Consider the following 27,631-nt stretch of genomic DNA (forward strand, 5'->3'; position numbering starts at 1 on the left):
ATGAGTAGTAGAAGCGATAGACGACTTTATGGTAGCTTGGGATTGTTCTGGTTGGCTCCCATTGCCAGGCAAACAAGCTCCAACTTCATGTTTTCAGTGGAGACATTTCCACCAAGCCGATTGGACTGGATATCTGGTCGATGGCCTGGGGGCATCTTTTGTACGTAGAGCTCAACGTTTAAGTTGTTGTCGGTGTTGATAAGGTCCGGAACCTTGAGAGATTTAGTTCCAAGCTTCTAAGACGTTTGATCGAGAGGGTATTAATGATGTCGAGAGCCTTCGTCCAAAGCTGCCAACTTTCGCATAGAAATCCTAGAAAGACAGCCTCTATTAGCTGTTGGAGACAAAGCACCAGATCAGGGAATGAAGAATAAACGTGAAACAGGGCGCTCGATGAGTTGCCATATTTTCCAGGAGATCGATCGGAGGATGTCAGGGAAATGGTGATGGTGGACACACTGTGAATGGTGAAGACACTATGAGTTCCGATAATATCGCAATATATACATATAAAGAAATTGCGATTACTAACAAGGAGATCAGTATAGGAAACGATAGGTTCGAACGAATCTATTTCTATTGCTTCAACCAAAACAAAAGCGTGTGCTTGTTATATTCTAGCCCATTATAGTCTCCCGCAGCCTTATTCCTAGAGCACCCTCTAAAAAGCACAGCCTCGCCCCCACGCCTCCCCCCCCCCCCCCGTACCATATATTTCCTATCGCAGGGGGTGCGTGTGTTTACTTTGCCAGTGATGAACCCTCATTACCACCGCCGTGTTCCGATTCCTGCACCAGCGACGTCGTAAAGCGTCCCTGGCTGCTACTGGTGCCGGCACTCGAATGCTGCTGACGTAACGCATTTTTGTTGCCCCGATTGTGGCATGTCGTTTCGGCCGGTGACTGGGGACTGTCGCTAGCACGCCGGCATTCCTGCTGCTGCTGCTGCTGCTGCTGCTCGAGATGAAGCTTCTGGTGGTCGGTTTTCCCGTGGAAGCTTTTGGTGACGCGCGTTAACCGCGGTGGTTCGATGTACCCTTCGCGGATAACTAACGCGCCCGGTGTGTGGTGTGGCATCTCCACCACCGGCACATCTGGCTGCTGTCTCGTGTGCGAACCACCTTTCAACTCCGGCTGGTTGCTGCTGGCCCGGGAAGGTGTGTGACGCAGCTCGGGTTTCGGTAGCTCCTTCCGCAGTTCGTCGAAGGACATGTGCAGTGTTCGGAGTATTTGGGCGTGCTGCTGGCGACCGACGCTCGGCTCAAACTTGTTCCCATCGCCGGACCACTCGTACGCTTTCTCCTCCTGTAGGCTTTTCACGTCCGTACGGCTCTCCTTTTCGTACATACTGATCTGTCGCTGGATGCGGCTACCACGTACGCGGTTATCAAGCTTACAGCCGCCGTCGAGCGACTCCGCACCGAACGTTGGAGGGAATGCGGTTCGAAACGCCGGTGACGGTCCCTTGCCCACACCGGTTGAATCCCAGCTCGATTTTAAAGGCTGTTCCTGCTGCTGCTCACCCACACTCAGGCAGGTGTCGGTGGAGAGCGTTGCATCTTCATCGTCTTCCTCGGTTGTGTTGGCGGTCGTCTAGGCGAAATGAAAGATCCCACATATTAACCATTTGATCGAATAGAAGAGCGAGAACGACACGATACTAACCAGATCGTAATTAGCCGTCGATCCTTTGGTTGCTTCGTTCGTGTTGCTTTCCCAATCGGAACATCCGCTTACAGGCGTTAACTCGCCACTAACATCCATCGTAGAACTGCGCCGTATGTGCGGTTCGGTCGTGCTGGACGTAACATCCAACGAACTATCACCCATCACCGCACGGGCAACGGTTGGATCGTCATCCTCCTCGGACTTACCGCCGGCTACCGGTGGCTGTTTCGGTGACATCCGTTGCTGCTGCTGATGATGGCTGAAAAGCTGTGGTAATGCTACTAGCACCTGTTCGCCGCCAACGATTGCTGCCAGGCTGCTGCATTGTACCACAGAGCGTAACACACCAATAGGAGCGCCAAGGAAAGAAGTAATTCAGAGGTACACTAGCATTAGTCTACATTACTCTCTGGATGTAAGATGCATGAGACAAACATGACAGGTATACAAACACACACACACACACACCTCCAAAAGGATATCTATTAAAGCTACTAAAACACATCTCTTAGGCTGAAGTGACTACTCAGTCGTATACTAAAAACAACTGTATGGGAATTGACGGATATTGAGGTCGGATGACAGGTTGAATTGCACGACCTCATCCATCAAATCTCTACTGACACGACTGGATCTCAGTCGTATACTTACTAGAAAACTTAAGTATGGGATTTGTATGGGATTGGACTGATGAGGTCATGCAATCATCCGACTGTCATCCGACCTCATCATCCGTCAAACCCCATTGACACGACTGGAGCAGTGGCTCCAGCCTTAATGGTGACTTTTGGCATCGAATAACGTCTGATGAAGCACGGGCGGTTTTCGCTTACCCATCGGTACTGCTGGTGATGCTGGCGGACATGTCACTGCTCGGGCAGCCGCGCGAATACGCTTCCGAGTAGTTCGGCGAGCTGGGACCACCGCTCGACATCGCGCTGATGCTGCTGGTCATGCTGCTCGAATGGTCACTCCAACCTTTTTTTACGGTAATCCCGCAAAACCACGTACACAATACACGCACACACGCACACACAACATTCAACCACCATCGGGTCGTGGGTGTGCATGATAAAATGATAGAGATGCGAGACATTGTACAGAAAATCGTGTTAGTTAGATTAGGTTACAAATATTGTGACAAAAAAATGCTCCCGCTGTGGGTTAATTTTAATTAAATACAATATTTTGTTTTACAAATTAAGAAGCACTCACAACAGCAGCACCAACAAAAAATACACACACACATAAAGGGACTTAAATAATTATTCAAAAAAAAACAAAGCAAAAATTGTAACTTACGTTTGTAAATAAAAACCCTCCTTTTTTCTTTTGCGAACATACAACTATACTCATACCTGTCTGCATTGGTGTTGGTTTTTCAAAATTCAAAAACAAAAAGGTAAACGATTGTGTGATAATGATTTTTGGTTGTTGAGAAAAAAAAAAGTATACTTGATACCACCTGATGATATCATAAGTGACACAATTGTCTGGCAATGTCCGCCACCTTCCTACTATCGAACCTATCGAAGAGGAATACAGCCTTGTCACGAATTTCCTTGCTCAGAGTGGGCGACCTGGCAATGTCTATGTTCTTTTCTGTGAGGTACTTCCGTGGCGAGACTAGGGCGAGACATCGTTAAGTTACTCCTCGCTGGAATGAGCATTAGTTGCACCATTACCGCTCTAATCCTACTATAGGATCGGCGCTTAGTGGCCGCCATATTGGCTGGATCAGGTGGACTCGAACCCATCGAAGAGGAATACAGCCTTGTCACGAATTTCCTTGAACAGAATGCATCCTGGTAATGTCTTATAGACGTGCTCCACATCAAAGGAGAAGTGTTACCTATGAGAAGCAGTATGTAGAACATACCGGGTCAGAGCCATCAATCCCGGAATCGGAAACCGTCCCGGGAAAGCTACCCGGAATCGTTCGCGCCATATTCCTAGTTTAGGTCGACCTGGGGGTACAACGAGTTCGGGCCAACCCGTGAGTTTGATGAGGTCGGTCTAATCCATGGATCGTTCCGAACTTGTTGCAACCACGGGTCGAACTCGATTCCTATAGAAACGAACTCGACTCCAGATGGATCCGCGAAAAGAGTCGTATGATCCAACACTAATTTTGAAGGACGTCTATACTTCTGTAGTCCTTCCTTTGATATGTACTTGAAAAAGGATTTTTTTTTTAATCGATTAAACATACGGCAACGGAACCAGTGAAGAACAACGTACAACAGATGAGGAATGGAATGAGGATGTATAAAAATAAAATGAAACAAAAATTCACTTTGCTGTCGTTCACTCGACACAAGTACAAGCTTTTATAACGGTACAAAACAAAAACACACAGCATGTTGATGGGTGGACAGTTCATAAATAGGCACTAATGTATACGAAAGTACACGTATCATTGGCTATCTCGATAGCTGATAGATCAATCGCGTGAAGCTTTTTGCAAGGACACATACAGGCACCTTTCTTCACATCCCATCCTCGGTACACTTACTCTGCTGGACACCGGCAATATTACCGGCCCCATTGTTGGACCCGCCACCAGGACCAACGAGTCCGGCTGTGTTTGTTCCACCTCCAACATAGCCTCCTCCTCCTCCAGTTGTTGGGCCAACGGATGTCAGGGGTGCAAAGTCACGCATCGCAGTACGGTGCGAGTTCCGTTCGTCGATAGTTCCTGCCGGTGGGGTAGCGCTCGATTGTGTTGATTGGGCCAAAGGTACGGTGGACCCTTCGGGGAAGCTTTCCTCTCCACCGATCACCATCGACGACTGTGGACTTTTCGTACCGACGGACGGATGGGTGGCGGACGATGGTGTCCCTCCCGTCAGCAGCAGTTGTTTCGGTGGTGGTGAGGAGGCCGGAGTTTTGAACAGCGGTCCAATCGTCATGCGCTCCAGAAAAGCATCCAGCTGCTTTAGGGATAGCGCGTTGTGCAGTGTTTCCAGCGGACGTATAGGTGGCACACCGCCGAATCCTTCTCGCACCGGGATGATGGCCAAACATAAGATGGAGGAACACAGGAATAGGAATTAGTTTACAGAATCAAACGCCTGGATGGATTGTGCCATTCCGCCTATTGAGCGGTTGTAACTCTAGGTCCGCCCTAGACCACCCTGCTCGTGTGCTCATTACCTAGAGTTGGTGGGGGGAGCTCAAACAAGAACAAAAACAAAAACAGTGCCTACTTACGTGAGGAGCTAAGACTGCTATGATCAGGCGTTTAAGAACAAGTAGATTCGGAGTTCCACTGGGCGGAAGAACACCCTATACGTTTACCGTGTCTGCTTCAGGACACTAAATGCAACAATAATACTAACCGATGTACACTGTGTCACGCTAGAGTCGCTCTTAATGAAGAGTTCGAGATATTTTGATCCCATTGGACATCACCGATTCCAAGATCTCCAGACGTCAGTAGTATGGCAGTAGCATTCTAGCACAGTTTCCCGTGTATAGGTAGTTACTTCTTCGATCACGCAAGTTTAAAAATGGCGACTTCTTGACACTTCCCCTTCACTCACAGTAGAGCATTGAACAGTGAGCGGTTTTACAGTCTCGGTTTGATCTAGAGTTAGCGCCAGGCGTGTGACGGTCACAGCAACTGTTCATGCGTAGCTTGAAATTGAGCCACACTCGCACGTACACGTACGGATTCTTCCGGTAGGTTCCTAGACACATCCCGAAGATCCCGAATCGTATGCGTGTGAAGAAACATTGGTGACGTAGTCCCATACTTATAGGACCTACCACCTTGATTCCGTAACCTTCCGGTTTTTGGGGTAGCTCAATTCCAATTGCGTACGTTGGAACGTAACTGTGTGACGGCCGCGAGCGTATCTTGCTTGCTTGCTCCACCCTTACCTGACGGCGATGCGGTGCTCGGTATCATGTCGCGCAAGTTCGGTGCGGACGAGCTGCCACTGATCACGGCGGTGCTGAACAGACTGTTTGTGCTGGTCGCCATCTTTTTACTGAAGGTACCTAACATTTTAAAGTAGCTCATCTGGCCGGCAATGCTGTGCCGCTGGCGTCGGACCGTCGTAGCATTGGGTGTACCCGCGGAACCACCACCACCGACACCGGGCCCGGCGAGCCCTCCCGCCGACGACGACGAGGGTGTCGAGCAGCAGCAGCAGCCGGTGTAGCAACAGCAGCAGCAGGACGACAGCGAACCGGACCCCGACCCGTGACAGAGTGCGCCCGGTCCTGGCGCCATCCTTGGCACGGTGGTCGCACCACCGGTGGTACAGCAGTACAGGCAGCCGCCGCCACCGGTGATGGTGGTAGTGCTGCTGCCTGTGCTGGTGAGTGTGCCATTGTTTGCATCGTCGATAGGGTGGTCTGCTGATGCTGCTGTCGGTGCTGCATCATCTGTCCCGGACACCGTCGTCGTCGTTGTGGTGGAGGTAGCCATCATCAGCGAACTGTAACCGGCACCCCCAACACTGCTACCGTCTATGGTGTACGATTTAACGAGCAGTTTGGGCGGATGGTGCGATTTTTTGCGTTCGGAGGACACGGCAGGGACCAGCGACGACGGCATGGTTAGTGAACCAATAGCGGACGGGGTAGTAGAAGTGGTAGTGGTAGAGGTAGTGGTAGTCGTCGTCGTCGTGTCGGTGGTATGAACGGAAGAAGAACAAGCCGAAAAGATGTTACTTGTGTCAACCACAACGGGTGTAAGGTAAGGGATAGCAACGGCAGAACAAACGGCGGTGTTGGTGGTGGTGGTGATGGTGTCAGTGGTAGTGGTGACGGAAGGAGACGATGGCACAGTGGCAAGAAAAGAAGTCGTAGTAGTAAGAGTAGCATTAGTAATTAAGGTGGCGGATGTACAACCTACGTCAGTAGATTGATAATTAATGGTATCAAGGCGATCGGGGTCGCTACGAGGGCTAGTATTAGGAGGGTTTAGATGGATCTCGAAACAACTACTACAGGTCAATGAAACAACATCTGGCGGTGAGGCGACAAGCGCAGGTGTTTGCATTGATGGCGACAGCGGAAACGACGCTTGGGATGGGGCGTGTGGTAACGAGCAAATGGACGGGGAACCAATCCGATCAGATGAGCGATGAACACCATCATGGTGAGCGGAGGTAGACGAAGAAGCGAAGGCCTCAGTTTGACATTGCTCGTCGTTGCCATCGTTACCGGTGCCGAGAAGATTACGACAATGGGTCGACCCGAATGAAGGCTGAATATCCATGGCCGTTATACCAGAAGGAGCCGCCACAGTAGTATCAAACAGCTGCCTCAGCAATGGTTCACTATCGTACTCATCCGGTGGTGGTGTGGTAAGTGTTACAAACACAAGTTGCTGACTCGGTTCCGGTGCTACTAGGTGATCCGCTAGCAATGATGTCCCAGGTGGAGATCTAAAGCGGTTCGCTATGTCCGGTGCGTTAACCGATGCTTCGGTCCAGCCGAAGCCCAATGGTAGGGATGGATCGCTAGCGAACCGTGTCATCGCACGTACCGGATAACGAACAATCCGCAACCGGCCATGATCACTAACATCGTGCCGTATAACGTTACTGCTACACGGGACCTGTAGTGTTGCCGGGTGTGACGCGGCGTTACTGCGCAAACGCCTCCCACTCGAACACGGAGGAGGAGGAGGACTCAGTGAACGACTTTGGCGTGCGTTGAGCTCGGTATCCGCCACATCATGGTCCTTCGTGTGGAGCGAATATCTATCAATCGGTGACATCCAGCAATAGCGACAGCAGCAGTTACTATGACCGCCATAGCATCGGTCCTTCAGCAGCTCATCGAAGCTGCGCGTCATCAGTGGCATGTTACGGTGATTTCTTCCTCCAGACGGCGATTCTACCGAGGACGACATTTTTCTTCCACACGGCCATCCACCACTATCGACTGCGGGCAGATTATAGCGATCCGCATCGTTGGAGAAGGTGTATGATAGGGAACGGCGCAGATAATGCTGACCAATGGCGGCGATGGAGTCGTCTAGTTCGCAGTCATGTTGCCCTAGGGCACTGTAGTACCGGGACGGTTCGGATTCGTCCTCCGATTCGGAAAAAGATGATACGTACAGTTCCTGATCGTCTAGATTGGGTGTGAACTCGCTGATCGAGTCACAGCTGTAGGAAGACTCGGGTGGACCGATGTACAAACTGGGCCGGGTAGTTCTCACATGCTCCTCCTCTTTCTCGGCTATGTTCGATTCAAGGTGCAGCTTCAGTAGGTCCTCACCGGCATTTCCTTGCGGAACTTCAACGCATTCGGACGCCAACTGTACACTCTCTTCCGGATCTTGTGGTGATGACAACGGCAACGGCGAGTATGTCAAACCTGCTCTAGTGCACGGCACTTCGTGAGACACCATTGCGAGTGAATCACAAACGTCGCACTGTTCGTCCTTATAATGAAGATCTGACAAGTTTACACAGGCAGATCAAAGCAAAATGTCCGGGAGCATGATCGTTAGCAAATGGGAGACGGAACAGAAGTAGATTAAGGGGAGGAAGCAGTACAACGTAAATAAAAATTACGCACAAAGGAACGAAGTTAGAAAAGAAAATGGCCGAACATCAAACATAAAGGAGACAAATCAGACATCCGCCAATAGGTTAGTTTTTTTTGTTGGTAGATATACACACAAAAAAACGAGAAAATGAAACTCAAATGTTGGAATGTCACACCAGATACTCGCACACACATACACACACACATCGAAAACAGTAACACGCATACACAGGCGGCGGACCAGAGCAATCATGACACAAGCATAGCGAAGTATGCGTGTGGTTGTAAGTTTAATGGTTAATGGAAAAGGATTGCCACAAACAAAACAATTGTAAACACAGTTAGAGTTTAAATAGTAAAAATCATTAACGCAACACAGAACACATTAAAAATGGAGGGGGAGCAGGGGTTGGCGGGGTGTTGAAGAACAAAATGGAAGAATTGTCAACGAAAAATGCGTGATATTGTTTCAAAAACAGAAAACACACATTCCATCGATAACATTCAAACCAAAAAGAGGAAAAAGAAACAAAAGACCACGCCAACACACACACACATACATACAAAAAACACACACACACGCAAACATGGCAAAATGCAGAGTGCATGGACACATTCCAATAATATGGGGATTGTTTCGTATGTAAGATGTATGAGTTTTGGAGGGAGAGAGAGAGAGAGAGAGAGAAAAAGAAAGGAATGTTGATAGGTGTAGAAAGTAGATAGTGAGAGAGAGAGAGAGAGAAAAGGAGAGAGAACACACGCACACACAAACGAATCCGAGATATTAGAAAGATTTAAAACCAAAAAATACAAACACAACCCAGTAAAAAAATTAAAAAGTCGAACAAACCGTTTAATTGGTTACACGTGTTGCAGGCAGCCATTTTGTAAAACGGAAGCCCCAGAACCCCAATGTGGATGCGCAAAACCCGAGGGAATCGGTCAAAGGGCACCGTCCCAAAGAGAAAAACAAAAACAATTCAAACAAACCATTCACACACGCAAACACAAAGACGCCCATGTTTTGCAAAAAAAACGCAAAGGGTTTGCAAATATACAGTTACCATTGTAGAAAGAAGTTGTGTTTCCGACCAGAGAAGATCGAGTCGTTCGAGGGGAGGACGCGAGAAGAGGGTGCGCACACCAAAATGGCGCCATAAAACAATGGCGCTCAGTGGAAGCCAACGTGTACGTGTGTGTATAAACACAGTATATACATATTGGTCGATGAGAATAGGCGCGGTAGAGGTGGTGTGTGTGATTCCGAATAGTATATAAAAAGAAGAGGGAAGAAGAAAAGAAAACAGGACAACAACAAAATTAGAGTGGTGTTGTTTTTGCTTGGGTCAAGGTGCAACTTAAGCATAACGCACAGAGATACACAGAGTTAGTGTCAAAGTGAGCAGAAAGTTATTTGGCCGAGGCCGGATGATGGTGGATGATGCGTTGTACCAGAACATTGCGGCAATTAAAGCTGATTAAAGTCCTGTTTTTTTGTTTCCTGCTACGTCCGGTAACTGAGGACGATAGGGACAGTCCACCAGTCTTTCCAGACTTACAGCCACTAAAGCAGCAGCGCGATAGTATAATCAAGTGAACAAGCAAGTTACAAATGGAGCAGCTCATGACCTCGCGAGATCTTCAAGGTTTTCGATAGTTGCCAAAAGAAGAAGACATGTTGGAGGAGACAATATTGGAGAGGTGTCATGCTGTGGGCTTTTGGGTGATGCCCACGAGATTGAGCGGACTGCCTACGGAAGTGATGGTGCGTAGTTGTGAAGCACGGTTTTTACTTTTTTTAATGGAGTTCCGTATCCTTTTGGGGAGGAGGTCAGAATAGTCAGAATGTCTTACTTTGCACAAAAGCCAGTTGGGTAGTTGGGAGGACGAAAAATGCGTCGCCATCTTTAACACAAACACACACACGCGCGTACAAAGAAGGGGGTAGGGGGCGAGGGGGGGAGGAGGTAGATTGAATGTTGAGTGGAGGAGGGAGGAGATAAAAAAACACACACACACACAGACACACAAACACATCCTCGAGCTAGTGCCGGTTGCCAACCAAACCGAGGACACGGATCAATTGCTGGCCAGATGAGTTATTAATAAATCTTGGTATTTTACATAAGTTATGTGTAGGAATCGTTTGGTTTGCTGCTTTCACTCTAGCACGATCCTACATTTGCTGCCCAGCGCATGCGCAACTGTGTAAATTATTCTGTACACCGTCAGGTTTATAGTGGACCTTCCATATTTCTATAGTTTCTGTTGAATGCGAATTGATTAGAGTTTCAGTGGGAATGTAATGCTTATTAGTTTCTGCTACCCTTGGTTTTTTGGAGTTGGAGTTTGTGGAAATGAAATATTACTGGAGACAACTGGAGAAAAACAGAGATGTGTGCGCAACTGCCACAACAAACCAAAGGTACGTTGGTGTTTGTTTTATCAAAGTGGACAACGTTTACAATAGAATTACAATACTGCTGTTACCCGAGAATGTTCGTGCTTAAAAGCAAACACAGAAGTGCCTACATCCGGAGATCGCTACTTCGCGATTAAACACACAATCAGTACATAAAACATGACAGAAAGCGGGGATATCATGGATCACAAAACGAACAAAAAAGGCCAAATTTTTGATAACAGCACGTTTTTTGCTATTACAAATACAAATGAAATGAAGAAATTAAAACAAAACAGAGAGCAAAAAAACAGTTCTTCTGGCGACGAACACGCAACAAACTGCTAAACACATGCTAAATGCTCTAAGCAGGGTAACAGCTATAATACAATATTAATTGACTAACATTATGGCGTATGGCCTCACAATCTTGGGTAAAAGACTCGAGAAGACCCCCACTAGAATCTTTTGTGTGCAGCACTGTGGCCTGTCATTTTTGTTGTACAGTGGGACTGTATGGTCAAAACCCATTTGATGTAAACATTGTGCATTGTTCCTTAATACTGTTAATAGACAGCGAGTAGAACTTGATAAAATACATTGTAACAAGTGGTTTGAGATTATGATATTCTTATGTTTCCTCCTTTGCGAATCGAATTACTGTTCCGTTACCGTCCGAGAACGCCGTGCATGTTTTAGGCCCGATTGTTCACCCCGAGTGCGACCGAAAACTAGTACGAAGCCCCAGTAAGCCAAAATGAATAGTAGGGTTAGCGGAGAGGAGGTTTTAATCAAATAATAACAATATTTTATTCGACTTTCTTCAACCAATTTTGACCACACTGAAAGCACACTGTGAAGCTTTCGCAATGTGTACTGCGGATTGCATACCTTTAGGCGTATATCCTATAGTGCCTAACAAATTTTGTCAGGGGGGGGCCTTCTCGAGTCTTATACCCAATCTTGAATTTAACATTTAAAAAATAAGGATAAAACAGCAATCCGTTTCACACACGGAAAGTAAAACGTCCACTAAATAATAGCGACAGTGTGTGATGGTGTATCTAACATTAAATCTATTTGCTGAACAAGATGTTTCGTTGGCTAAGGAGTAGACTAGGCCCACAAGTTATGTGAAAGTTCGCGGTCAAATGAGTGCATGAGCATATAGGATATACAAGTTATATTTTAACAAACTGTGAATTATATAAAGTTTATTAAAATTTATCTTAAATTGTTATAAAAGCTTGTTAAAGTATGCAATAGACATTTTATCAGTTTTCATTGACTTTTCCAATGTCTTTCAATGAATCAATTTTGTACATAATTATGTTTGAACTAAATAATTTATAAACTTGCTTAAACGGTACAAACTCTACATAAAGTAGTAAACTCTACTAGAGTACTGTAATTTTTTTTAAATAACTTAATAATCAAACAATTAGTTATTAATAATCTGAGCTCAAAATTTATGGAAAATTATATTTAAAAAACTATTGTAGCATTTTACGAAGGCCAAATGAAAATTATTTGCATTTTTTTCTTTTTTTATGATGAGTTTAAATCAAATTATTTTGTCCTATCTCGTCATATTCTTATACCATTGTGCCCTTCCACGAAAGCTTGCGTACTATACTAGTGTGTTCCATGCGACTTGTGGGCCTTTTTTACTGCTTAGCCGTTTCTTCAACTAAATAAAATACAAACAAAAGCAACGAAAAACTAAACAAAAAAATGTACGAGAGAATGATATGACACAAAACAAAAAAAAGGCAGCTCAGTGTTTGGTGAAGCTATTATTACTAGACTAAACGACACCAAACGCCAAAAAGAAACACCGTCACATCCATTCCCACTAGCAACGCCAATCATCGTGCTACAGTCAGCTCAACAGGTCCGTGAATTGGCGTAAATATGATATTTAATGTAATTACAAATTTGTGATAAATTACGTTTTTTCTTCGCAACGATTTACGGACGAATTGAGCCGCTATAATCGAACGCTTCGCAAAAATAGCATATGGACAAAAAACACCTGCGATGCCACCAGTAATGCACATGAAGACAAAATGCAACAGACAGATAGAGCCCAGATGAACCCTACACACAGTTCGCAATACGCTTTTAGATATGATAAGTATAAAATCTCTACCAAGACGATGCAATTTTCATACAACGTCGTATCACAGTCATGTTAAACCTTTTCTTACATTACCCAACATTTTCCCTATTTTTGCTCTCTCTCTCTCGCTCTTTTAATATATTATTGTATATTTATATATTATACAGTTATATAATATATATTAATATACATAAAAAGAGAATGACATTGTGAAAATAAATAAAGTGAAAAAAAGTTAAAGAGCGAGAGAGACCGAGCGAGGTACGGAGAATAAAACCAACCAAAATTAAAATGCAAAATGAATGATGTTGGACCAAGAAGAGGATTTGAGATTGTAAATAATGATCAAACGCACCAAAAAAAAAGGGTTTACATTACCTGTCCCTTCCAGCATATCTTTCGCCTTGCAACGTTCTGCTGCTCCCCGAGCGTTGCCCATGTTCCCAGCTGTTTTCCGGGCAGATACGCAAAGAAAAGGGAATTAAAAAAAAAAAAGACGAAAAAACGAATACAATCAATCAAGTGCGCTGTTCGGTAGTGAAAGCATTGGTTAGCATTATCCGGGACGTTATTTGCCACCTTTGCCTTTCGAACGGTGATGATGATGCAGTTTGCCATGCTGGTGATGGTTCTGATGGCTATGGTGATGGTGATGGTGGTGGTGGTGTTGCTGCTGATGTTCGAAGGAACGGGCCCGCGGTTCCGAATCCGGGCTGTGCGGCCGGGCTATATCTTTCGTCGCGCCGGAACCAAACGAACCAGTTAGATGGTGCTGCTGCTGCTGGTGTTGCTGGTGGTGCTGTTGTTGTTGCTGCTGCTGTTGCTGCTGTACAGCGAGCTCCTCGCTTAAGCGTTTCGCTAAATCCATCGCCTCGTGCCCAGATACGGTGTGGCATGAGCCGATCGGTATCGGGGAGGACGATTTGTTTTTTCTAATGCGACGCTCCTTCACTACAGCGGATGCAGCACCGATCGCAATGTTGTCAATGTCCTGGTTGGGTGTGTTTTTGGGAGCAAAGAGAAAGATAGCGAGTTGTAACTCTCGTAAAAGCTGATAATTTCTACTCTACTTACGGTGTCATTGCGGGACAGTGTCTTAGACGGTGTATGATGCAGAGAAGAGTTGTTAGAGAAAGAGTTTTCCTCCTCAGTGTCGTTTTCTTCCTCGATGCGTGAGGTGGTGTCTTCATCACCGCTCTAAAAAAATATCAAGAGGAACACGATTCGTGAATAAGAGATTATATGAAAGATAAGAAAAAAAATCGATGGTGTTCCAACTTTTTTCGCATTGTCTACCTTTAGGCGCAAACATAACAGGGTTTTCAGGCCAGTTCAACATTATGACACTATATGTGAACAACATAAAACGCCGACATCGTATATGCAATTCAACCTTGTTAATCCTTTTTAAGGTCGGAAAACAGATTTTCAAAGCTGTTAAATCTCAATTCGACAATGAAAAACGCCTGGTTGACGGAGCTGTTTTTGACATAATCCTGTTTTAATTGATTCTAATCAATTGGGGCGGCCCGATGGTTAAAGGGACAACGGCACCGGTCTTCATACGGCAGGACCGGGGTTCATATCCCATCCGGACCGTTCCCCCGTAGTGACGGCTGACTATCCAGCTACGTGGTATCATTAAGACTAGTAAGCCAGAATTGGCAGGCATGACCTAAAACAGGTCTTTCAGCCAAGAAGAGAAACAGAGAGAAAGAGCCGAGTGGCGAAGTGATGCGAATTGAAGTGAGTTTTGGAAAGGTTGGATTTTTGTCTCGATGTCGAGTTGGGATGTTACGAAATTGAATGTTTGTTTTCCTGTATTGAGAAGGGTTTGAGAAGGGTTTGGTGCTTTTGACATATAGTGTTACAATTTTGAGCTGGCCTGAGAAACCCTGTATATCGCAGCAAACGATTACAATCGATCGCTTACTACGCAGGTCTAAAGAAGGGGGCGGTCCGATGGCCGAAGCGAAAGCGGCGCCGGTCTTCATACGACAGGACCGGAGTTCATATCCCATCCAGATTGCATCCCCGTAGGCAGGGCTGAATACTTTGCTACGAGTAAAATAAGGTCACAGAAAGCCAGAAATGTCGGGCAGAACCCAGTCGAGGTTGATAGTGCCAAGAAAAAAAAGAAAGAAGTGTCTACAGAAGGCACTATTTGTCGTAACACACATTTAATCACATTTTCCTCATCACACTGTTTGATTGTTGGTGTGTTGTGTTGATGGCTGGTTGAATCGATTTGATTGAATCGGTTTGATAGAAGCATCACGATATATCACGCACACACACACTCATTGTAAATACCCCTTAGCCGGTTGATTGGAAGAATTGGTTTAAACTTACCGCATTTTTCGACGTAACGGAATCGTTACGGCTGTGCGGCCGAAAGCCCGGGCCGGGTGGAAGATTTTTCTGCACGCAACAGTTCACACCGGGACTGAAATGTAGCTCGACGTGGAACCGTTCCTCGGAGCTGGGATCCTTCATCGGGTCCTCGTACAGCATGATCACGATCTGCGACATGTAGTTCAGCTCCGACACCATCGACACGTACTCCATCGCCCGGCGCCACTGCTCGTCGGTCAGCACGTTCAGCAGACCGCCGTGCCGTAGCACGGTCAGTAGTGAGTGTACGTGGCTTTCGCTCGTGAAGTACAGCCGCGTCCGGACGTGCCGGCCCGGGCTCGAAACGCCGTGGCTGTACCGAGGATTAAGCCGGTTCACGCTCTCCTCACCGCCCAGCTCTTCAATGTTACGCTGCAAATCGGCACGGATTTTTTTCAGCAACGGCGTACAGATACCCTGCCCGATCGTCAGCTTCTCGTGCGTCGTTAAGCCGTACTCCTGTGGGATGACAATGTCCGCCAGATATTTGGCCGATATGTACAGCTCCTCCGCCAGATCGAACTGTAGCGTGTGCTGGTTGTGCTGCAGATCGTACTTGATGCAGTCGTAAATGTCCGGGATCTTCGAGATGTCGTAGTTCTTGTTCTTGGTGCAGAAATCTTTCTCGATCTTGCCCCATCGCCGTCCCATTAGCTCCCACGTTTCACCGTGGTACAGCACGGCATCACGCGTTTTCGGATCGTCGCGCTTGACCGCTACCACCGCCATCAGCGAACGTATCAGCGAGTGTACCTGCGCACAACACTGCACCGGATTCTTGACAAAATTCATCGCCAGATTAATGCTGATCGCGTTGCCAGGATTAATTGCTGCCCGGTCCTCGGCCGTAAATTCTCGATCGATCTGCATCAGCTCGTGCAGGCGAGATTTGGCCATGTTCTGGTACTTGCTCGAGTCACAATCGTTGTCGAGCAGTCCGTTCGTGTTGGCGCTCTTTACCATCTGCACCAGGATCGGGGTCAGTTCGCCCTCGAGCGCTAGCAGCCCTTTGGCAAAGGCGGCAGCTGTCATCTGCACCCGACCTTCGTCCGAGGCGTAAATTTTGAGATCATGCCGAAAGGTGGAGTGTAAGCGTAGCAAACCGAGCCCTTGGGCGCCGGGACCTTCACCGACGCCTGGCTGACGGCTCTGTCCGCCGGGATACATACAGCGGAAAATACGACCCAATTCCTCGGCCTGAATGCGACCCGCCGGTGTAAGCTCGCCGCCCCATTTGAGAATTAGTACCAGCGAGGGTTCCTTCGGTGCGTCAGCTGTTCCGGAGCAAAAAAAAAGAGAAGCAAATTTTTATTACGAACACTACGAACAGGTAAAAGGGAAAATTGAACTACTACATATGCAACGGTTAGTTTAAATTTATCGCCAAGAGAAAACATCAAACGGGAACGGATAATTATAAAACGGAGCGCTTTGATTGAATTAATTTTGATGGCAGCAAATAATAAGCAACGCAAAAAAAAGCTAGAAAACTAACGGACATACACACAATAACAAAGGATCGGCAATCGTGTTTACCATCGTCTGAGCTTGATCCTCTCGGTCGACCCTTGGGTTGATACTTCATCTGCACCTTACGGTTGATGCCGGAGAAATGTCCGTACCTGGGGCATCAGAATAGAAGGAAACCACAATCATTATCACCATGCTCCACGAACGATTCACGCACGGTGGTACATACATCTCCAGCACACTTTTCAACTGCTCCAGTTTGCTCTGTTTTTCCTCGATCTCCGAGTCGGCCGCCTTGGTCTGTATCTCCGCCAGCAGCGACCGGGCAATGTCCAGTATCTCCTGCAGCTGCTTCGGGCGCTTCAGCTTAATGTGCCCGTACCGGTACCCGTCGTACTTTTCGAAAATTTCGAAAAACTTCTGATGCCGCACCTCCACCTTCATCTTCTGCTTTGGCGTCCGATCACCGTGCCGGATGACGGCGGTTACGCACCGCAGCTCCATCATCTTGCCGAACGTGGTCGGCACGATCGGTGGATCGTCCAGCTGAAACGGTACCGACCACGGTATGTGCAGCTGGGGTGCCAACTCGCGCAGTATCATGTTGCCAAGTATCTTTGCACAGTCGTCATAGTATTTGTTCGAGTTCTTCACAAAGCTGAACCCGTTTACGTCACACACGAACGATTTGCCGTTCGCGCGCAACAGATCGAAACCGCACACGGTCTGCTTAAAGGCAAGGCACACTTTGCGTGAAATTAGCTTCTCGGCATTGCTCAGGATCACCGGGTAGCGTATCTCTTTACCGTCGCTGTCCCGCTCAACCTTCCCATCCAGGGCAGGACTTTTGCGGGCTTCCGCGTGCGCATAGTCCGGTCCGACCGTGTACACCTTCACGTCCGTACCGTCGGTGGGCATAAAGTCTTCGTAGATGAACGATCCCGTCTTGCGTACCCGTGATTCCGGCGAGTAGACGCTACTGCGGCTACCGATCTTGCGGAATAACCGTTGGCTGCCACCGCCCGCGGACGTTGGGTAGTAGATGTAGATGTTGTGATCCTCGGCGGACACTGGTTTTTCCACGAAGGGTTTATTAAACACGATCCCGTTCACCTCTACGTGATCTTCTGATTCTACCAGCTCGTGCTCTGGAATGGTTTTGGTAAAGGTCATTTAAGAGGGATTAAAACACCAACACAGCCAGCAGCTATACTTACGTTTCGGGTCCGGTGAGTCACGATCTAGCACAGCGTACCGTGGTATTTCAATCCCCTCCTTTTCCAGGATCGCATAAACTCGTCGGCGATCCTAGTAAATATAGTGTTTAAATTAAATTGTACTTCAGGATAGGCCTATTTATGTAAAACAGTTCAAATACTCCTAATTGCTTTATACATAACTTTCATCTACATGTTTACACCGTTTCGCGGGTCAGTGAGCAATAGTTTTCCAACAACCGAACCGAATTACGATATTACTCATCTTGAACAAGCCGCAAGTTATAGGGATGAAGGTAAAAAAAGGTAAATCACTCCGTTTTTGGCGATCAGTGACCTCCAAAAGGTTCTCGAATGATTCACATGTTCAAACCTTTCAACGCGTGTTTCAGTAGCGCGTTGCTGCGCTTTTGTTTCGGCCTAATGCCAACGAAAATATTACACCAGAAGAAAAGACAAAAAAAGACCAAACAGCAAATCCGTTGCATTCCGATATCCGCCAACAAAAAGGAAAACAGCCAAAAACAGCAGATGGCGTTGGTTCAAGGAAACCCCAGCTGGCCCCAAAATGGAGACCAACAAAAATTAGGACCAAAGGCAGATGTGGGTGTTTTGTGTGTGGACAATTATGGAGGAAATCGGGTTGAGTAGGTGGGTTGGTGTTGGTGGTTTTCGCTCGTCCCTTTACCTCCTGACATCGCGTGGCGTATTATTCATCAGCCCACCCCCCACATTGTCGGGCGGTCACAAATCGGCATCCACCGGAAGAGAGGAGAAAAAAGGATTCATATACAGAGAATCAGTGTGCGTCGAAGAAGAAGCAGCATTGTATCCTAGTTTTAAATTACTTGAGCTACTATTTCTAGGCTCTAAAACATCGCGGATGCTGAGAATTAGTTTGTCCAACGATTCCTAGAGGTAGTTGTTCGATATGTCCGAATGGTTAATCATTAAACACTTTCTCTCCCAACACACACACACACACACAAACACAAACACACAAATACACACATGATACATAAAACTTCGATGGCCTATCGGTGTTTGATGAGTTCGAATGGATAAAGCAACTAAGAGTAGGACCCGTCTCTTGTCAAACATCAGACAACCTACCTGGATATCGAACTGCATGTGCAGATTGTTGATAACGTACGGTTGGCGGAGCTGCGCGTACTGGATCGCCTTCTCGAGCGGGAATCCTTTCGAGTGGAAGGAGATGAGACAGTCGCACAGGGGCCACCGGTCGACCGGTTCGTTCAGTATGATCTCTTCGCCGATCACCACCATCCGGATGAACTCGAACTCCTGCAGCCGGGTCAGTATTTCCTTCATCGGTTTCGACTGGGATTTCTTCGACATGGCGCAAACCGCCACCACGACCTGCTTGCCGGACGTGGACGAGTCGTCCGAATCGAGCCCATCAGTTGGATCAAGATCACCCTTAAAGGAAACAAGAGACAACATAGATACAGTGTTAGTGATACCCCAAGGTTCGGAAGTTGCGAATGAAGATGTGTTTTGAAAAGGAATCAAGCCACCATATTGATTAATGATGTGATGACGCTTCACACGTGCTATCAAATCAGTACATTATTGGGAGATGTAGTCTATATGACACGTTTTTTTTAGGGGGGGGGGGGGTGAGGGGGTGGTGAAAGCAATAGAGGACATGAAATGAGATAGTGGGAATTACTAAACTAAGGAGAGAGAAAGAGAACGTAAATATACTGATATATGGGTGAGAAATCAATCGTACTCTCATCATCAAGCATTTTTTACAGTTACAGTAGAGATGATCGTACAACGCCCCCGGATCCGAATCCGCCTGCTGGTCCAGCTCAGTATCTGAGTACAGTTCTCCGTCCGGATCTACTTCCTCCACTTCCTCCTCCTCATCCACCACCGACTGCTCATCATCATCGTCATCATTTGCGTGATCCGGACGATCGACGAAAAACCGTACGGGCCTAACAACACTTGGTTCACCATCATCGCCCGGTAACTGCTGTTCTGTCTGTCCGTCAGCATCTCCGCCCAGTGCGCCATCCGTAAAGGCAGCAGCATTAGCATTACCACCGCTGCCACGATTTCGGTGACGCTGGACGGTTGGGATTGTTCGATCGGCACGGCGGAACTTGGCCATCCGCCACCAGTCACGCAACCAAGACCACTCCATTGTTTCTTACTGGATATCGTCGATGGTGCCAGTCCAGTAGCACACTGGACACTATTGATCGGTTTTTTTTGCTGGCTTTTACACGTTTTTTTACACACTTTGTCTTTTTATTTAAGGTTTTGTTTTCGATTTTAACGCACAGTACAGCTCCTATTGCTTCACTATTGTGTCACTTGTAACGCGTCCACTAAACGCCTATGCTCAAAGTGCCGGTTTAGTTCAGCGACGAATTGCAAAAGTGTGGACTTCCGGTGAACTGAAACGATTGGCGTTGTGTGCTGGTGCTGGACGGACCACCATTTGCATATCATTATCACAATTGTTTACACCACCAAGAATCACCTGTTTGGGCAGACGTTCGTGTGCTTTTCTATACACTTTGTATTTGTCAGTCTTTTCTATTGCATAAATATTTTCAAGGCCTTAGTAATCATCTGTTCTATGTCATGGGCCGATGGGAGCAAGTCCATAAAACCATGACTTCTTGAGGATGCGAAGCGTCAACGAAGAAGTGCTCACGGTAATCACGTGATGTAAGTAGCCAAAGGTTTATCTTAATAATTTCTAATGGTAGGATGAATTTGTTGGCCGTCACTCTGTGTGGTTCTAATACATTTACACAAACTATTGAGCGATATGTCTTCTTTGGCACTACAATCTCAAAAGTTCTTGAGGTCTCCTGAAACCTGCCATTTTTGGATTTTTGAGGATCTGGATGGAATTTGATACCGGATGCTTCGTTTTAGTAATCGTCGCACGCCATCACTTTGCCACTGAACTCGACCCACATCGCCCCCCTTCTCGAATTGGGAGTTTTCCACAGTTGATTATCTCAAACATTGGAAAGAGGACGTGTTTGGAGAAATGAAACGTTCGAATTACGTCAACTTTACGCACTCTCGAGAAAGCCTGTCAACCCAACAACTCAAAATATAAAACATCTAACGCGTGTTTTCTAGGCAACGCACACGGCAAACACTTGCACTGCGAGAGAAGCGTTCGTAGTCGGTGCGACTCCGAGCGGATTGGGGTTTGCAGCTTTATTATAATTAGATTCTAACGCCACCGGTTCAAGTACAAGCGTCCACTCCAGCCAACAGCGAGTCTTATATTACCAATGTCAATTAATGCCCGGCATTCGGTGGACAACAAAACGCAGCGCGCACTGGCAGATGTTTGTTTTTACTGCTCCGGGACCCGAAAGAACGCAACTGAATCGATCGGTTCTTGCGCAGTTACATCACCGCGCGCATAAGTCATCACTACCACCCCCGTCGTAGTGGGGTGCATATTTGGCTGACGTTCTGCATCCTTTCTCCGTCACGTACGATCCGTTTCGGGCAAACTAAAACAAATAAGTAACGAGCCGGTGCTAAGCCGACTAACCTTAACTAAAAAACCTGCGAAGTTGTAGTGCTTTTTTGCGCGACAACGCAAAAATAAACGAAATGTATTTTTGCGTCTTAAATCAACGGGCGTTTTTTTCTTCTCTCTCGTTGTTCGATGTCCATTGCATTAATGAAAAGGGTATTTGCGTCAATATTAATATTTAATTCCTTGCCAAGTTAGAGAGAGTGCGTGTGCGATGGTGGGTGCTGATTAAATATGGCACACGGTCGCCCATCCAAGAAACCTTGAGAGTTCTAGGCGTCGATTAGGTAAATATTGCTTTGACTTAACCTTAACCATCCATCCATGCTAGCATGTGTATTGCAATGGATTTTTTTAAACTTAAACAATCATTAATCCCCCACCGGTGGAAAATTTTAGAGCTCTCGGCACAACTTTTTCATCCATCCTGAACAGCAGCAACCAGCAGTTCAGCGTGTAAAAGCCAACCTTGAAGGCGGGAAAAATAAACCCCAAATTCAATACCTAACCACGGAAAATACGTCAAACGCCCGAGCGCAGAGGCGCAAAGACGAGCGCATCGTCTTAAAGTCACGTCAAAGTGACGGAAAAAAACTGACGCGAAACAGAGAGCACGCGGTGGCCTGCAGCAACCGTTAAAAGTTTTAGTGAAAATTTCTAGACAGCAACATAAATTCCACACCGTGAAGATGTCTTGTGGATATATCGTCTTCAAGAAGCAAAACCTTCAATCATGGACATGGGTCGCCCGAAGATGGGTTGTTGGCAAATTGTCATGCGGGCAATGTTGAGTCGTGTTTATTTCTTGACGATTCAATCCCCAACACTAGGCAAACACTTCCACTAGGCTAAGTGAAGGTGAAGCGATAACGGAAGAAGCCACTGAACTCCATGGAACAGGGGCAACAGGCCATAAAATTACGGCAGTGTACAGAAAGTGGTGCTTCCGTGTGTTTTAGAAGCGAACTTTAGAACCCTCATTCCCTCTCGGGTGGGTTTCCAGATCGTAAATAGATTCGGAGCACACACATACACACCCCCAACAACTGCGCGCGTATTTTTAACCCAAAAGAAGTAGCAATTTGGGACGGTCCGGTGGCCGTGGTGATAATGGCGCCGGTCTTCACATGACAGGACCGGGGTTCGAATCACATCTTAACGATGCTTTACTGGTAAAATCAAGTCACAGAAAGCTAGAAAATGGTAGGCCGGGACCTTTAGAGGTTGTAGTGACAAGGAAGAAGAAGTAGAAGCAATATTGTAAATGCACAGCCACGGGGTACTACACCGAACTCTCCTGTCCCCCCCCCCCCGATCGGGAACGTTATCAAGCTAAACCTTTAAACCTTTGCAGTCACATGTGCAGTTTTGAATCCCAATCCCATTTCCCGGGATGTTATGATTATTACCCCACTATTGGCTAAACAATCGGTTGGCTGTGTTGCACGCTTGTATGTATGTTGTGGACATAAAAATATTAAATCCCGGGATCTTAATCTCGTTGATTGTCTTCGAATTTCACACCGAAACCACCGGGGGCGGCGGCGTTGTGGTTGGTCCGCGGTCGTATTTCACCAAATAGCCAAACCAATTCTTCTCTTCTTTGACCTCTTATGTCATTCTGACTGACTAGACTGATTTAATGATACCACACGCAGTTGGATAGTCAAGTCAGTCCTCACCACGGTGGGGGAACGGACCGGATGAGATTTGAACTCCAGTCGTGCCGTATGAAGACCGGTGCCGTTGTCGCCACAACCAACGGGCTGCCCCCAGCGACCCAATTCATTTTATCTATTTCTTTATCAACCTGCCTGCCAGCCAGCCGCCAGCCACAAGTCAGCAGTATCTCATTGCCATTGTGTGACGCGCGCGCGCTCGCCTCTGCTGATAACATCCAAAGTATGCCATTTGCACAGAGAAGCAACAAATAGGCACGGTGTGCTCAATATACAACGCAAAACTACAGAGCATGGATGGTCTCGATAATGGTAATTATCGAATTGATACCTTACCAAGCACAGCGGTAAGGTATCGAGAGAGGAACTCAGGCAGACACGTGGCACTTCAATCGTACTGTCACGATAATGACAGCTCCGTTGCAGGAGGGCAGCTTCTTCACTCTTTGCATGTTGCCGCTAAATAGCGAGCCCGCCGGTATCAGATTGTGGGTCTGTTTGTGTATTGTATCACTCCCTGATCGGCCTCCGGGCTTAGGCTGCCGCCCGACATATGCACGGCGTTTCCAGCCTTGCGCTGAGGCAGCAAAGACCAGGCACTTACAACACACACTCTGTGTAGGATGATGATGATGATGATGATGATGATGGTTCCCCCTATGGAAGGCTCAGGTGTCTGCTTATCGGGATATGTTTATCGCAACGATCAGGCTGAGGACGCGGACGTAGCGCGCTTTCACGTGATGTATATGTTTGCTGCAGTTTTGCAGAGTACTTGTAGTTCAACAACGGCACTACGGCACTGAGCACAGTGTAATAGTTTAAGCGTATCAGATGTAGAACTGTTTGCACAGAACAGAGAGCTAACAAAGAACTCGACTGCAAACAAAACGGATTTGTTGCTCGGAATCGGTTGCAAACACCGACTGGCACTAAACGAATTACTAAAGCATCACCAACTAAAGCATCACTTCACTGCGACGGATCTTACTCCAGATGACCACACACAACAGAAACAACACACGCAGTCATCTTCCCCTTTTTCTTTAAGGGTCTTCGTCGTGCAAAGAAACACTACTAGACTACAGTAAACAAAACAAGCTCACGGTTTCGAGCCTGTTGGCGGGTGGGGGTGGGGCTGGGAAAAACAAAATTCGTCACGACATTGTGCTACGCTGGTGCGTAGCGCGGTTTGTGTCGCAAGCGCGCGCGCGCTTCTACAGAAAAAAAACCCGTAATGACACGGTGGAAGCTACACAGTGGACTGAAAACGCGCGCGCCTAAGCGCACCCGGCCGACCGTTACCCGATGGGGCCATGAAGCGCGTTTGTTCGGTGGTGTGTCAGCTTGCTTTCTTCGCTCTCCGCGACTGCGAAGAAACATCTCCCCATCATCATCATCCTCGTCCCTCTCAGTAATGGGGGGCGCGACGGTTTCTTACGTGACAAATTCCAAACACCATGCGTTTCTTGCTGCGTTGCCGGTGGTGGTTCCTGTTTAGTGCGTGGTGTGTGTGTTTTTACATTCCAAAGATCCGCTCGCTCTCGGGTATAGTTCGCTATCGCCCAATACCGAACCACTGGCGCTACAGTCGATAGTAGCGGAACGCTTACTGGGGAAGATGCGATCTTTCGGGCTGGCTGTGTGTTTGGAACCGCTCGTGCGAACCTTATTTGTCGTCTAGTGTTTCGTTCGATTGCGATGCAATTAACCAACGCAGCGATAAGGTCAGGGCGATGTAAAAGATAATAAGGCAGTTAAGATAGCCACGTTTGTTGCCGCGAGAGCGCAAGAACTGCTACCGGTAACGCGTGCATTGGAATAGATTTAGACGAGCGACGAGGGCCTTTATACGGCAGCACCGGGATTCATATCCCATCCTGACCGTTCCCCCGTAGTGACGACTGACTATCCAGCTACGTGGTATCATTAAGTCTAGTAAGCCAGAATTGGCAGACATGACCTAAGAGAGATCATTAGGCCAAGAAGAGAGAGAGAGAGAGAGAGATAAAGAGACGAGTGGCGAAGTGATGCGAGCTGAGGTGAGTTTTGGAAAGGTTGGATTTTTTTAAGAGTAGTGGCGAAAGAGATTTGGCTTCTAACTAGTGCATGATGAGCTTTCGAAACCTACGCGTGGTGCTTCTCTTCGTGTGTAGTGTAACTATGAAAAGACGCCGGGATTTTCGGGCGAGACTATCGTCATCGCGCGGTTGCATTGTGCACATGATGCGCTGATATGCACATTCGGCTAGAACGAACATCCGAAGTGTGTCTCACTCGTCGGTACCCCGTATTTGGGAAGCGTAACAAGGATAGCGACAGTGCAATCTCCCGTCTAAGGATGCTAGAAAGAGCTAACCCTCCTAGCACCTAGTTTATATCAAGGCGCAAATGTACAATCTTTTATGACGTGCTGACGTATCGACAACGACAGCGACGACGACGTTTAGCAGTCCGCGGGTTATGTAATTTCCACACAAAATTCCTTCTCTGTGCGGCATACTTTTTGCATGATTTTTATGGATGCCCTTCAATCCCTCCTCATCATTATCCTTGTCTCCTTGTCTTGTTGGTGAGGGTGCACACTAAAAAAAAGGGGGATGAAAATAGCGTACGATAACGCCAACGCACTCACCTCATCGCCAACGTAGAATCCGGGCCGCCCAGACGATGTCTGTAAGGCACTGCCAATAATGCCATCGCTCGAGGACGCTTGCTTGAGGCCCTGGTAGCCACTCTCCAGCTCGGTGTAAGACATGCTCGATAGACACACAAATGCACACCACGCACACACACACACTGGGCGCGATTAGTGACGGCGTACGGACGTCCGCTTACACAGTGAACAGGACATGCAGGACAGTGAACGACGCGCACAGTACGGACGGGACGGATGGACAATGTTCCGCATCACCTCGGTTTTGTTGATGCGGTACTGTTATTGCGGTGGTGGCCACCCGTACGGGATGAGCCGACCCCTCCGCGTAGAAAACTCGGATTCGAAAACCTTTTTTTGGGGTGGTTGTCGCGGTCGCTTATCTTGCTCGTGGTGGACAGCGCGTCCGACAACACCCGTCGTCGTCGTCGTCCACAATTTTGCGCTGATAAGACCCGGGTTCCGCGCTGACACGGGTTACTGTCCCCGCACAAACACTCACACGCGCGCGTTGATCCACTCAGCCAGATCCAGCTGACGGATGCGATTTTGGAATCCCGCACACACTGGTACGTCGGTTACACGGGAAACGGATTTCCTGCAGGTGCAGAACGAAGTTCTTTCGTTTGCTGGGATGAAACGTTTACGAAACACAAATCAAACGTACACATACATACACCCCCCCGAGGAGCATACAGGGGACACACCGGTTGGTACGTATGATACACAGACACACACCGGGATACCAAACTACAAGACACGGAGCACGGATCCGGACGATCGGTTCGGTTCCTACGGGAGATGAGAGTTGGTCACTTCGGGCAAATCGGGAAAAGAAGCAAATAAAAGAGAAAAAAGAAAAAAAAGAAAACCGATTACAGACACACAGACACAAACAAACAAAAACTACTCGAAGCAAGGAAAATCGGAACGAAACCCTCTCCTACACAGAAGAATCGATTTTCTCCATCATGTTGCTGCTGTTTGTTATTGTTTGTGTGCGACACTAAACTCGTTTTGGGTTCATGGAAAATGCGGAAAACTAGGGGGAAGGGGCAGAAAAAGAAAACGGAGAAAAATTGGGAAACATACTGCAGAACTTACATACAACAGGTAGCTTCCTACTTCCGGATCGTACAGGAAGGCCATTGGACGGTTTCGGAGGTTTCGCTAGCCAAAGGTACGTCCCCGTGCTGGGAAATCCTCATCCGCGATCCGGACCCACGGTGTGCCGGTTTGTCGCGCTCGTTTGACGCACCGAAAAAAAAGTAGGTTAATCCCCTTGGACAAACGACAGGCTAGTTTAAGGGAAGGAACCAATCCATTTGCTGGAGAGCATTTATGTTGCTTCGAACACAAATTTGTCACAGGATCGGGGAATCGGGTGCTCCCGATCCACACAAACGCACACCACACTTGGCACGTAAAATTGTACTTTTGCTATGTCTTTCGCTTTTTTAACCACTCATTTACTGCTACAGGAAAAAAGGCTTACGGTTTTCCACCGACGCACCGATACACTACGCAACGGCAACGGAAATACGGACGAATTTCAGGTCCCAAACATGTGTTTTTTCAGCTATCTGTTCGGTGCCATCCTTTTTCGCCTCGATCCGCTATATCCACTGGCCGTTTGGTTGTGTCGGTTTGTGCCAGTATGTGTTATTGTCATTTGAGACGTCAAAGTGACGTCTGGGCTCGGGATTTTTTTTTTTTATTGATTTCACATCCGTTTGGACCACAGTGGAAAGTGAGCGGACAGGTAAAAAAAAAAAATTATGTGAACACTTTCGGCTCATGCGATTTTTTTTATAAATCCTTTAATTAGATCGTTTTTATTTTATATATTGGTTTTAACCTTCGTTGGGAAAATAGGTCACACTTGATTGTTTTTCCTTTTGACTCTTAAACGTTAGTTAAATCTAATTATTTTTTACCGATTTCTAGCAATTTTGCAGT

At 47.1% G+C, this 27,631-nt stretch overlaps 1 protein-coding gene across 18 annotated transcripts; it reads right to left on the reverse strand.

Annotated features, from left to right (window-relative positions):
- Positions 1-539: 539 nt before the first annotated feature.
- LOC118510994 (inositol hexakisphosphate and diphosphoinositol-pentakisphosphate kinase) lies at positions 540-27,335 on the reverse strand. Of its 18 annotated transcripts, none has more exons than XM_036053655.1 (17): positions 26,777-27,333; positions 25,652-26,487; positions 19,547-20,250; positions 18,904-19,230; positions 17,791-17,881; positions 16,803-17,721; positions 16,607-16,725; positions 15,062-16,377; positions 13,784-13,906; positions 13,289-13,700; positions 13,088-13,156; positions 6,912-8,090; positions 5,553-6,146; positions 4,183-4,665; positions 2,501-2,645; positions 1,665-1,986; positions 540-1,592 (listed from the first exon to the last, which is right to left on the reverse strand). In XM_036053655.1, the coding sequence occupies exons 3-17, from the start codon at positions 19,964-19,966 to the stop codon at positions 741-743; spliced, it is 7,371 nt and encodes a 2,456-aa protein (XP_035909548.1). In that variant the 5' UTR covers positions 19,967-20,250; positions 25,652-26,487; positions 26,777-27,333; the 3' UTR covers positions 540-740. The 18 variants fall into 18 exon arrangements, with proteins under 18 accessions (XP_035909548.1, XP_035909540.1, XP_035909422.1 ...); XM_036053647.1 differs by having other exon boundaries at positions 6,846-8,090; XM_036053529.1 differs by having other exon boundaries at positions 5,553-8,090; positions 25,652-26,464; positions 26,777-27,335.
- Between the last annotated feature and the right edge of the window lie 296 nt (positions 27,336-27,631).

The sequence above is a fragment of the Anopheles stephensi genome, chromosome X, assembly GCF_013141755.1.
Source record: "Anopheles stephensi strain Indian chromosome X, UCI_ANSTEP_V1.0, whole genome shotgun sequence".
Classification (NCBI taxonomy): Eukaryota; Metazoa; Arthropoda; class Insecta; order Diptera; family Culicidae; genus Anopheles; species Anopheles stephensi.